This window comes from Camelus dromedarius, chromosome X (genome assembly GCF_036321535.1).
Source record: "Camelus dromedarius isolate mCamDro1 chromosome X, mCamDro1.pat, whole genome shotgun sequence".
NCBI classification, from domain to species: domain Eukaryota; kingdom Metazoa; phylum Chordata; class Mammalia; order Artiodactyla; family Camelidae; genus Camelus; species Camelus dromedarius.
Window position 1 is genome coordinate 77,337,718 of NC_087472.1, and position 13,279 is coordinate 77,350,996.

At 51.8% G+C, this 13,279-nt stretch overlaps 1 protein-coding gene across 1 annotated transcript; it reads left to right on the top strand.

The window, feature by feature from the left end:
• The first annotated feature begins 869 nt into the window (after positions 1-869).
• On the top strand, positions 870-12,686 carry SYP (synaptophysin). The gene is made up of 7 exons (XM_031445228.2): positions 870-951; positions 2,111-2,176; positions 3,257-3,381; positions 6,166-6,361; positions 7,069-7,260; positions 8,467-8,794; positions 11,054-12,686. The coding sequence occupies exons 1-6, from the start codon at positions 916-918 to the stop codon at positions 8,788-8,790; spliced, it is 939 nt and encodes a 312-aa protein (XP_031301088.1). The 5' UTR covers positions 870-915; the 3' UTR covers positions 8,791-8,794; positions 11,054-12,686.
• The last annotated feature ends 593 nt before the right edge of the window (positions 12,687-13,279 follow it).

Sequence of the window (13,279 nt, forward strand, 5' to 3'; positions counted from 1 at the left end):
ACACAAGTTACACCAACTTAACTTCCACTGGCAATTTATGAGAATGCCTATTTCTGACCAACCTGCTAATATTGAGCATTATCAAACTTTTTTTTATATGCACCACCCTCAAGATGAAACAGTGTCTTAGTAGCTCTTATAGGCATTTCTTTTAGTATGAATGAAGTTAAGCATCTTAAATTCCAACTTGTATTTATCCATTGGATTTTTGCAACATGGCAATTGCCATTGACCTTGGTAGGCCTAGTTTTAGTAGCATGAAGAAGGAATGGTCCAATTAAGAGAGGACTGGGGAATAAACAAGACGTAACGAGTAGAGTTGGAGTAGTAAAGACTTAGACTATGGAAGAGAGAAATAGGGAGACGGTTGGAGGGGGAAGGAGAGGTTTTCTTAATGTGTTTAAAATGCAAACGAGAAGAAACCCTCAAGACCCTGAACTATGCTTACAGTGCAGGGACTTTGGGCACTGCCAATAAGTAGCTGGGCGACCTTGTACAAGTCGCTTAACCTCTCCCGGGACTAATTTTCCTCACCTGTAAAAATGGGACCAAGAGTCCCTACCACATAGGGCTGTTCTAAAGAATAAATAAATGAACATATTCGACAAATTCAGCAAAGGGCCTGGCAAACTCATACTGTAGGACCGAACAGTCCACCTCTCCCCAGATCTCTAGTTGTATTTTCGGAGATAACGATCTTCCTAGAGCCGTTCTCACGGATCCAGCCTACGGGCTGGAATGGCGGCCGGGGAGATTTAGGCACGGCCCGCTGTGCGCAGGCGCGCGGGGCGAGCGAGGTGGGGGCGCGAGGGGCGGAGCTGCAGCCTCCTGGGCTGTTCCGACGATCGCGCGCCACCCCCGCCGCGCCCCGCGCCCGCCCTTGCTAGCAGGCGCCTCCCGCCCCCCGCATTGCTGATGCTGCTGCTGGCCGACATGGACGTGGTGAATCAGGTACGCGTTCCAGCACCGCGGACAGAGCCCGCCGCTGCCCGGCATCCTGGCCCGGTTCGCAGCGAATCCGCCGACTGTAAGAGGTGGTGGCCAGAATCCTAGCAGCGGACTACCGGCCCCTGGCGCTGGGGCTAGGGTCTGCGGCAAGAGAGGGGAGGAAGGGGGAGGTGGAGAAAAGAAGGAGTGCGCCCTTTGCCGCAGCGAGGGCCGTCCTTACTGCAGCAGCGGGGCTGCCAGAAGCCGGTTCCTTACAGGCAACCGGAGAGGAAGAGAGGTCTTGGGGCTAGGGTATAGGCAAGGAGGGAGGGGAAGGGAGAGAGGAAGGAAGATGGGGGGTGCTGCGGATGAGCTGGGAAATAGAGCGACAGAAGGCGTGGGGGCGGGGGTGGAGGGGAGGGCTGACACCTGCCCCTGACAAATAGAGACGGTACCCTGGTGGACGACCACCCCTTCTCCCAGAGCAGACCAAGGGGACGATTGGTTTCGCCTCTCCCAAACCCCTAGTCTCCCTTCCCCCAGCACGTATCCAGTGAAACCATGTCCCAGCCCTCCTCCACCTTAATCAGTCCAGACCCTCTCTGCCATCGCACTCTTCTTCACCACCTCCAAACCTCACCCATCTCTAACCAGGACTAACCCCTCCCCATCCTCATCACCTCAGACCCCATCACCATCATCTGACCCACCTTTACCGATGCAGACCCCTCCCCCACCCTATCCTACCCGACTCCCTCCCTGATATGATTCACCTTCACCACCCAAACCCCTCCCCCACCCTAGTGAACCCCAACTCCTTCCCCACTCTCTCCACCCGATCCCCTTCGCCATCGACTCACTTTTATTGTTTCAGACTTTCTCCCCTTCCCTAACTCATCGTGACTCCATCCCCATCTTCCTCACCCCTGACCCCCTCTGCCATTTATCTCCCTATATTTCCCCACACCTCCCCACCAGTCCTGAACTGCTAGGGTTTTCTCAGAGACCCTGAGCTCACACCTTCCCCAAAGTGTCACCTTCTCCTTTTCACCCCCTCTCCAAACATCACTCCCTCCCCGAGGTCACATGCCTTATCCCTAGGGGTCATTGCCTGGTGGCCTTGCCCCTCACCTCCCTCTCCATCCCCAACAACCCCACCCCTCCCCACTGCTTCTCTCCTCAGCTGGTGGCTGGGGGTCAGTTCCGGGTGGTCAAGGAGCCCCTTGGCTTCGTGAAGGTGCTGCAATGGGTGAGTGTGGTCTGGGCTGTAGGGAACAAGAGAGAAGGAGTGGGGTCCAGAAGAGCAGAGGTGGGAGGGAGGAATGGATGGGTGGGTAGGGGGCAGAGGGGATGGGGGAATCGAATCAGGCTCCAGGGTGAAGTCTGGGGGATTGGGCTAGAGAATGGATGGGCTATGATGTGACGTCACATAAGGCCAAGGGTACCCCCATGGTGAAGTGGAAGATTGTGACGTCCTGCTTCCTCTCCTGAGGTGAGAGAGGGGCAGGGGAGGTGGAGCCTGGAGCTGGTTGCTGCAGGAAAGACGCAAACCCAGAGAAATCCAGAGATAGTGAAAGAGAAAGAGAGAATGAGAGATCGGGAATGATGAGATAGAGGTGGAAATACCAGGAAAAAAGAGATACAAAGATGGGGGGGGTAGCAAACAGAACGAGACAAAGAAAAGAGAAACAGAGAAAGATGCACAGAGAACAGAGATGCAAAGAGAAACAGGCACAGGAAGAGAGGAAGAGAAATGGGGTGGGGGAGAGAGAGAGACAGAGAGAGAAGAGACTTTCCAGAAAAAGAAAAAAAGAGAACCTATAAATGGAGGAAGAGAGGCAGGAGGGGGACAGAGAGACCGAGTCAGAGACAGCACAGAGAGACCAAGAAACAGAAAGACAGAGAGAGAGAGAAAAGAGGCAGAAAGAGACATAATAGATACCAGAGCGGCAGAGAGAGAGACAGAGACATCTGAGAAAAAGACACAGAGAAACAGAGAGATATCGAGAGAAATAGAGACACAGGACAACAGAGACAGGCAGAATACAGAGAGGCAGAATACAGAGATAGAGACAGACAGACAGACAGAAGGGGAAATCAGAGCATTATTGAGAGATAGAGACCAAGAGAGACACTGGGAGAAAGACAGCAAGAGATAGTCACACCCCTCTAATCAGCTTGTCCTTGGGCCCGATGAGCCCTGATTAGGGGGTGGGGGTGGGGACCAGTCCATCTGCTGCTGCCTATGCCCCGAGCCATCCAGAGGAGGGCACCCCCATCCCTCATGCACACAGGCTCATCATGGCCATCCCCATCCCTGCTGCCCAAGGTCTTTGCCATCTTCGCCTTTGCCACATGCGGCAGTTACAGTGGGGAGCTCCAGCTGAGTGTGGACTGTGCCAACAAGAGCAAGAGTGACCTCAACATCGAGGTCGAATTCGAGTACCCCTTCAGGTGTGCCCCTACCCTAGCCCACCGTGGGATCCTGACAGACCTGGGAGGGAGGGGGAGGAGAGGGGGGAGGGAGAGGGGGCCGCGGGACCACCAATGTTTCCTCCCCAGTGGCTCCTGCTCAGCCCCCACCTCAGGAGACCACACCCACTCAGTCACTGCGCATGCACTGAGCACCTACTTTGTGCCTGGCACTGCTCTGGACATCTAGGACACATGGTGACCAAGACAGGCATAGGCTGTTGCCCTCTGGTTATGTCCAGTGAAGGGGAAGGGTAGGAGACTGGCAATAAATAAGATTTTAAAGTAAATATATATCCTTGTATGAATATATATATATATATATTATATATCTTAAACACAGTAGGTGCTCAATTAATGTTACCCAGTATTATTATTTAATTCCCATTCATTCATTCCATACACATTTTTTGAGAACCTACTGTATGTCAGGTACTGCTCAAAATGCTGGAGACATAACAGTAAACAAAACAGACCAAGCTCTCTCCCCTCATGGAGCCAACATTATAACAAATAAATTCATAAAGAGGATAATTGCAGATTGGGAGAAATCCAAGGAAGGGGTTCTCATGCAGGGTTTTGATAGAGAATAATGAGAGGGTGCTGCTTAGCTACAGGGAATGATTAAACCCAATTAAACAGGTCTGATCGTTATTGAACCCATACCGTGTGCCAAGTGCTAGGTACACGAGAGACAGCACTAGCAGGCAAGGTCATTGCCCTCATGGAGATGCTTAATGCCTAGGACTGGGGAGACAGAGACCCAGAGACACCATTTCAATAGATGCTCCTGAGGCTCCTCCACTACTAGGACAAATCACATAACTGCTCTGGGTCTCAATTTCCTCATCCGTAAAAGAGGATAATAATACCACCTTGCAGGGTTATGCTAAATATTAAATGAATTAATACTTGTAAAATGCTTAGCATGGTGCCAGGCACACAATAAGCGCTCCATAAGTGTTAAAATAAGGAAAAGAAATAAGTTTAAGGGACTCAGGAAAGAGGCCCAGCATTGAGTTGGAAATGGGGGATTTTTGAGCACTGAGTGTAACTATACACTCAGGAGGTCACCCGGGGTGAGACGGAAGAGTGAAGAGAGGAAAACCCTGGCACAGGCCCTGAGCTATAACCAAAAGAAAAGGGGGCACCAGGGAGGCGTGGTCTGAGAGGCTGGGGGTGGGATGGCAACTGGGGATCCAGCAGTTCACAGAAGCCAAGAAAGACAGTCTGGGGAAGGAGAAAGAGTTGCAGCCTGGGATACTGCTGAGAACAGGCCCTTTGGGAATCCAGAAGACCACAAAAATCCAGGGATCCCCCAACTCTCCCATGCATAGGACCTCGAGTCCTGAGGGTCTGCCTCTTACCCAAAAGTCTCCCAGGGAAAAAAATACTTTGCCCTGTATTTTGCTTTGACCAACCCTGCTGCTGCCCCAATACCCCACCAAGGCCCTCTCGCTCCCCCTTGGATACCCCTTCTAGTAACCCAGCCCCCTAGAAACCCAGACATGCAAACCAGATCCAACTCCTGGCCCCATCATCTAGCAGCCACACAACCCCGGGCAAGTAACTTAACCTTGCTGAGCCTCTGTTTGTTCATCTGTAAAACAGGTATAATAATGCCTGATTTAAAGAATTGTGGGGGAAGATCATTAAATGAGGCAGTTCTGGAAAATGCTTAGAGGTGATCAATAAATGCAAGCCCTTCCCTCAGGACCTTTGCTATACTAGGGCACTGGCATCATTTGCTGGTCTCAGGATCCTGCCCACCCCCCAACCTGAGGCCAGAGCTCTGGGACCTCACCCCAGCCCTTCTCCACAAACACATTTTCTCCCTAGGACCCATCTTCCATCACACAACAGGAAAGGCCTTAGCCCCGGACACCTTCCCAATCTGCCCCTGCCCTACATCTCACATACATGCATCCTGTTCCAGGATCCCTTCTACCCTCCTGTCTGTTGGTCTCCACTTATTTTGTAGTCTCTGAGCTCTCCTTGGCAATGTATACATTCGTTTTTCTCTCCAGGACCTGAAGTGAGGTAGAAGAGTCAGCATGATGTAGGGGGAAAACACAAGATTCAGATCCCAACTCTGTCATTCCTTTGGCAGCTGTGTGACTTTAGGCAAGTTAATGCACTTCTCTGAGCCCCCGTTTCTGCCTCTGTATACCTCACATAATAAACATTTTTTGAGCGCTGACTTTGTGGCCACACTATTCCAGGCCTTAGGGGTACAACAGTGAACAAAGCAAAGGAAAAAGCCCTGCCCTCTTGTAGTTATGGCAAAAATCAAGGAGAAAACTAAAATACACAGTATGTCCGATGGGATATCACAGCTACAGACGAAAAGTGGAGCAAAGAAGGGGGCAAAGGTGTGCTGGGAGGGAATAATTAGATTTAATTTTAAATAGTGAGATCAGGGAAGGCCTCATGGAGAAGGTGACAAGTGGAGTGAAGCTTGAAGGAGATGAAGTGAGTAGGACATGAAGATATCTAGAAGAGCATTCCAGTGCAAAGATCCTGGGGTAGGAGGGTGCCTGATATGTTCTATGAATAACCGAGAGGCCAAGGTGGGAGTGAGCGATGAATAACACCTATTTAACCAGCAATCAATGAAATGTGACTGGTACACAGTAGGTGCTCGTGAATGGTTATTTCCTCCTCTTCCCGGGACCTTGTCAGAATCCGGGGGACCCATGACTGGGCAGGGGGGAGGGGGAGGGAGTTCTTAGGGTCCGGGCCATACCTGCCCACCTCTCTCCGCAGGCTGCACCAAGTGTACTTTGATGCACCCACCTGCCAAGGGGACCCTAACAAAATCTTCTTGGTGGGGGACTACTCCTCATCAGCTGAATTCTTTGTCACCGTGGCCGTGTTTGCCTTCCTCTACTCAATGGGGGCTCTGGCCACCTACATCTTCCTGCAAAACAAGTACCGAGAGAACAACAAAGGGCCCATGCTGGTGAGCCCCCACAGCCAGTCCCGTGCATGCAGGGGCCAGGGGACACGGAGCCTCGGGGACACAGCCATGTTCGTGGGCCACACCAAATCCCAGACAGACCTGCATACAAGCAGCCATGATAACAGCCACACACATTATTGCTGCTTCTGCTGCTGCTTCTGGGAGGATCAGAGACACCAGGTCATAGAGTGACAGGGACACATTCATAGCCCACACAGCATCCCAGACACCCGGAAACTTGCCACCTCTCACAAAACCACACAGTCTAGATGAAAGAAAAGAGCACACAGAGGTTCACTGTGACAGTCATGCTTGTCATCACGCCACAGACACAGAGATTCCTCCACAGCTGTACTCAGACACCCTCATCCTAGACACAAAATGACACGAATTCCCACACTCAGACTAAAGTGGAAAGACACTCTACTTTCCACAGGTTCGGCAACCATCCCACAGAATGCTCCCCACACACCAACACCACATACCACAATCACACTCCCACATCCTCTGTGTCACACACACACACACACGCCCAAGCTAGGAGGGCCACCTTCAAGTGAGGGTTGGGGGCTTCAAGAGTTGGAAACGCAGGGGAGAGACAGGCCTCTTCTAGGGGAACCCCACTCCCAAGAAAGCCTGTGATCTGAGGTGGCCCTACAACCTGGCATGAAGCAGCCTACTCACAGTGTGGTCCTCCTCTCCCCTAGGACTTTCTGGCCACAGCAGTGTTCGCCTTCATGTGGCTGGTTAGCTCATCGGCCTGGGCCAAGGGGCTGTCAGACGTGAAGATGGCCACTGACCCAGAGAACATTATCAAGGGGATGACTGTCTGCCACCAGGCGGGGAATACATGCAAGGAGCTGAGGGACCCTGTGACCTCTGGCCTCAACACCTCAGTGGTAAGCCCTGGGAATTTGGCTGGGCCAGTGGGAAAGGTGGCTGGGAAACTTAGTCTGGCATAGAGAGTGGTGGAGAGAGAGAATGAGAGGAGAATTTAGAGGAAATCCAAGTGGGCTTCCTGGAGGAGGCATGCCAACAACAGAGCCTTGAAGGATGAGCTAGCAATTGCAACCACTGTGACACCACAGACTGTCCCCAAGAGGAGAATGTGATATCTTCTGTCCAATTAGGTTGGGGAGACCTGGATCCCAGGCCCAGCCTAGTCATGTAGAATCTCTGGCAACTCAGTAAGTACCTTCTTGGGACCTGTTTCCTTACATGCAAAATGAAAAAAACAAAACAAAACAACCTTGAAATGGTTCCCATTTGGACGCCCCCTACTGGCCAGAGTCAGACTGAGCTCAAATGCCAGCTCTGCCAATTACAAGCTCTGGGACCTGAAACTAATTACTCAGCCTCTCAGGCCTCAGCATATAAATTGAAAACAAGAGGTCCTGCTCCAAAGTTGAGTATTTAATGAACTAATAACATACAAAGTGCTTAGGAAAGGGCCTGGCACATGGTAACTCGTATACAAACGTTACAGATGCTAAGATTCCAACTCTCCTTTTCTGTCAATTGCTGGCTATGAGACCTTGGGCAACTTAGCCTCTCTGGGCCTCAGTTTCCTCAACTGTACAGTGGGAAAATTACTCCCTATCCCCAAACTGAATTACATTGTATATATTTATACAAATTCAATATATTTGTTTTAATATAAAAGTATATATTTACATACTTTATACACGTGATTTATACATTTACTTGTATATACATGTGTATATAGGCATTAGTGGTATATCTACATGTTCAATAAACATGCGTAACATTTTACTACACATTATAAATTCAGATTTGTTTACTATATTTCATACATGTATAAACATGTGTATATGCAAATATATAAATACTTACATATGTAATGCTGATAAACCTCAACATCTCCGGGAATCTGAGTTCTAACACCCCCCGCGCCCCTCTCCCCGCCAAGGTGATTTTTCCTGCACATAGACATTCATGCGCTGGGACTTAAGAGGGTCTAGGTTTCAGAAACCACCACCCACCGGGAGCCCGCGGATCCAAGCCCGACGCAAGCGGCCTCGATGTTCCCCGGGGCCGCCAGGCCAATGGGCACAGGACGACAGCCGAGCTTTGTCTCCCCGCAGGTGTTTGGCTTCCTGAACCTGGTGCTCTGGGTCGGCAACCTGTGGTTCGTGTTCAAGGAGACAGGCTGGGCCGCCCCATTCCTGCGAGCTCCTCCCGGCGCCCCTGAAAAGCAACCGGCGCCCGGGGACGCCTACGGCGAGGCAGGCTACGGGCAGGGCCCCGGCGGGTACGGGCCCCAGGACTCCTACGGGCCCCAGGGCGGCTATCAGCCAGACTACGGGCAGCCCGCCGGTGGCGGCGGCGGCTACGGGCCTCAGGGCGACTATGGGCAGCAAGGCTACGGCCCTCAGGGTGCGCCCACCTCCTTCTCCAATCAGATGTAGCCTGGTGAGTGACGGGCGGGCGGTGCAGCCAGAAAGGGTTCATGACAGGAGACGGGCGGGTCAGTGAACCAGTAAGAGTCAGGAGTAAATAGTACGTAGCTACGCTAGCCGGACAAGTGAGGATGGGAGTCTGAAGGAGTCAATAGGGAGGCGGAGCTATATACTAAGGGCGAAAAACTAGCCAATGATGGAAGTCAGGAGAGTGGAACTTGAAAATGGGCAGAATGAAGAGCCAATGGGAGAGGGATAGAAAGGTTTCTTTGAGGGAAGGGAGGGGCGAGAGAAGTGGGCAGAGCAACCAATGAGGGTTGCAACCAATAAAGGAGGAACTAGCGGGAGGACATGCGTAGTGGGGAATCAGCCGGGCTCAGGAGCTGAGAAGGGACGACCAGGGGTGGGGGTGGGGGTTAGCCAAAATGTTAAGATAAGTCCAATAGATGCTTAGGGTAACCTGGCTTGGATCATGAAGGTCAGACAAGCTCGCCAATCCGGGAGAAGGTGGTAGATCCGCCACCTCTCCGCAACCCTGGAGGTGAGGGAGGTGGTGTGAAATTTCAAAGAGGCAAAGGGGCGGGGCGGGGGAATTGGAAAGTCTTGCCAGCCTTCTTGTTGGGCCTCCAAAAAGAAGTGAAATTTCCCTCACATATGAGGAGGGAAGATGGAGAAAAGAGGCATCTGAGGGAATGGCGTGAGAAGGGAAAGGCAAGGAGGTGGAAACAAGTGGGTAAAGGTAGCTTCTGGCACTTGGCCAGGATGGAAAGGGGACAGAGTTTCTTAGGCATCTCATCTCCAATTCATTTAAAAATCTTATTGGCTCTATCTTCAAAATATATCCATAATCTTTCCACTTCTCACTGTCCCCCTGGACGTCTTCACTGGTTTCCACCCCTATTCGCATTATATCCTACTCCCAGCATGGGGAAGGATCCTGTTAAATCCTAAATCACTCCGCGACCCTCCTGCGTTCATGGCACAAATCTCTGCTGGGCCTCCCATCTCACTCAGATTAAAAGTCAAAGCCTTCACTATGGCCCATGAGGCCCTATACAATCCAGCCCCACCCCTCACTTCTCTGATACCTCACCTCCAACCACTGCCCCCACAACTCTGTTCCAGCCACGCTGGCCACCTCAATGTGCCAGGCACCATCCAGTCTTGGTACTTGCTTTCTCCCTAGAGTTTCACACCCACACACACTGATAACCTTATCTGGCCAGCTCCTTACAAGTCCCCTTTCTTATCTTATCAGGGAGCTGTGCTTTTCTTTATCAGTCTGTAATTATTAGTTTATATGTTTATTGACTTTCTCTTCTACTAGACTAGGGGATGTGACCATAACTTATTCATGCTATACACACATCACTTAGAGCACTACTAATGTTAAGAAACATTTGTTGAGGAAATAAAAGAAACTATATAGCATAAGACATTTTACTATCATTTTACTCTTCTCTGCTTAAAATCTTCCCATGATTTACACCTCACTGAGAGTCAAAGCTGAAGTCCTCACAGTCTTGTCCACAAGATCCTATGACCCCGTTTCCTACCTCCCCGATTTCACCTCCTACCACTCTCCCTTGCTCACTCCACTGGAGCCCAACTGACCTCCTTGCTGTTCCTCAAACACACTAGACATGGTCCCACCCCAGGGCCTTTGCACAGGCCCTTCCTAGAATTCTCCCCCCCCCCAAGTTATCTGCATGGCTCATTCCCTCACCTCAAGTCTTTATTCCAATGTCACTTCTTCAATGAGGTCTTCTCTGACTACCTACTTACCACAGTTACCTTTCTTCCCCACCTGGCATTCCTAATCCCCCTCACCCCAGTCTACTTTTTGTTTTTCCATTTCACTTATTATCACCTTATGTCATACTAGATAACTCACTTATACATCTTGGTCATTGTTTGAAGTCTGTCTCCCCTGCTACAATGTAAGCTCCAGCAAGATAAGGATCTTTGCTTTGCTCAACATAGTTTACCACCAGTGAGGAGACCAGCATCTGTTAACGGACTTTTTTGGGCTGGGGGAGAGGAAACCATCCTTTCTTTGGGACCTAACCTAGTGGGAGCAAGGTATATCTTCACAGTAGGGGCAGCTGGGATGAAGCTGACTCCAAGACTATAAGTGAAGGAAGAAAGGGAGAAGAAAAGGCATGGCAGGTAGAGGTTAAAGCCAGGGCAGAGGCACAGCAGCCCAGCCCTTCCACAAGAGCATCACCTGTGTCTGGACCCCCTCTCCTTTCTGTGTGTTTTGTCTCCACAGGTCAGTGCAGCCCGGGAGGACCCCATGGTAGGCAAGAGCTCAGGAGAAGGCCTGCCCCCCCAACATCCCACTCCTACACCCTGGTCTCCACCCCTCAAGCCAGGAGACCCTTAACTGTCTTTGCTGTTTATATATATATATATTATATATAAATATCTATTTATCTGTCTGAGCCCTGCCCCTACTCGACTCCCCTCATGCATTAGGGCCCAATCTTGAATGGACCCCTCTCTTACCCCTTCCCCTGCATCCCTTGGCACCTCTCTGTTCCCTGGCCCTGTGCCCTGAGGTTGGGGGACTCTGAAAGGGGGTCAGGGAGGAGACAGAAGGCTGTGTGGGGAGGGTGGGTGTGACTTCAGACTCTCTCCCCTCTCTCTCTCTCCATCCCAACTCTGGCCTCAATTCCTCTAGCAATGCCTGAACAGGGGCCACTAGGAAAAATTCAACCCTGAGCAGGGGAGAAAGGCAGAGACCAGAGGAGCTTGGGACCCAAGGTGTTCTTGGAGAGAGCCTCTGGAGTAGAGGAGACTAGTAAGCAGGGAGGTTGGATTCCAGACATACTGGGTCTGGAGTCTCAAGAAGAGGGGTCGCCTTAGAGCATTCTGGAGTGGGGCTTGGAAGGAGGCTGAGGGTATGGTTCTAGGAGGGGTGGAGCTTTGAGTGAGGCAGCAGGTGGGCCAGGAGTGGGCAGGGGTTGGAGTAGAACAGGGTTCTATGGAAGGGGTGTGACTTGAGACCTGGGAACTGGGTTTGGAAGAGTGCTGAGGGCTTGGCTGTAGGAGTGGGGTGGGGCTTGAACCAGGCAGCAGGTGAGGCTCCAGGGTGGGTAGGTCTTGGATTGGGACCAGAATCGATGAAAGGGGTGTGGCTTGGAACATTCAGGAGGCTGACTTTGATTCTACAGGGGGCAGATCTTGGGCAAGGCAAGAAGTGGGATTCAGGAATGGATCAAACTTGAGGTGAGGTCGTGGTCTGGGTTCTAGAGGGTTCAGGGCTTAGAGTGGGGCGTGCATGGTGTTTTCAAAAGGGGCAGCCCCGCCCCCGCAGTGGAGCAGTGAAGAAAGTATGTTTTAGAGTAGGTAGGTTTGGCAGTGGGGAGGGCGGGGTGAGAAGCCTGGGGAAGGGTTTTGTTAGGGGTAGGGGGGAATATCCCTGGACAAGGCTGGGGACTGAGGTGGCCTGGGAAGAACTAAGAGGTAAGGCTTGAAGGGTAAGGGATGGGATCCAGAAAGAAGCACCCAGTAAATGGGATTTGCTGAATCCCTTGCTCATCCCCCGATGGGACAGCTAGGCAATCAGAGGACAGAGCCAAAGGGTCTGTGGGGCCGACCCACCCCTCTCCCCGCCTTCCCTTGCCTCTTCCCTCCCTCCGCACGCCCATCCATCCCGGGGTGGTTGGAGGCCCGGTCTGGAGCCCCTATCCTGCACCCTCTGCTGTGTCTGTGACGTCGGTAGTGCCTGTGATCGTGTGTTGCCATTTTGTCTGGCTGTGGCCCCTCCCCTCTCCCCTCCAGACCCCCACCCTTTCCCGTGCCCTTCGGTATTGTTTGAAGACTCCCTCCCCAAGGAAGAACAAATATGATTAATTCTCCTCCCCTAAATAAACTCAACCACCTAGTCCACAGGGCTCTGACTTCTCGATGTGTCTTTTTTTGGGGGGTGGGGGCGGATGGATGAAGGGAAAGATGGGGAAGAGGAGGCTAGAGGAAGCTCTGCCTCCAACCTGCTGGGCACTGCTCAAGTCACCCCAGAGTTTTCAGACCCTCCAACAGTGTTTTGCCAAGCTGCATCCTCTGTGAAGCCTGGCCTGCCGATCATTTTAAGTCACACTCTGGATAGCCCTGCCCACTGCCCCGCTACTGGCCACCAAATGTCCAATCTTTCTAGGGTTCAGTTCTCATTCCGGTCCCTTAGCCACACCCCTTCCCAGCCCCTGTGGAGCCCTGTCCTCGAATCCCCAAAGGGTTCAAATAGGACACCCATACTTCACAGGGAGACTTCCTTCTAGGCACCCCTCTTGCATTCTTCAGACACTGCCCTCTCTCCATTTCCTTGCCTTCGCTTCAGCTGGAGAACCGAAAGACTGGCTAGGCTGCTAGGCCCGGAGGTGGGGGTGCCGAGGTGACTTGTTAGTTCATTCATTCATTCCCTATAACATGTTCCCGGTTCCTCCCAGGGGGAGGGAGGGACAGGAAGTATCAGGGATGTGCGTAAAGGGGCAGGGGT

What these genes read in the sequence shown, in the direction of transcription:
- SYP (XM_031445228.2), top strand. Translation starts at nt 916, where the DNA reads ATGCTGCTGCTGGCCGACATGGACGTGGTGAATCAG. An exon ending in ACATGGACGTGGTGAATCAG is followed by an intron (nt 952 to 2,110) that starts GTACGCGTTCCA and finishes TTCTCTCCTCAG; the next exon opens with CTGGTGGCTGGGGGTCAGTT. An exon ending in GAATTCGAGTACCCCTTCAG is followed by an intron (nt 3,382 to 6,165) that starts GTGTGCCCCTAC and finishes CTCTCTCCGCAG; the next exon opens with GCTGCACCAAGTGTACTTTG.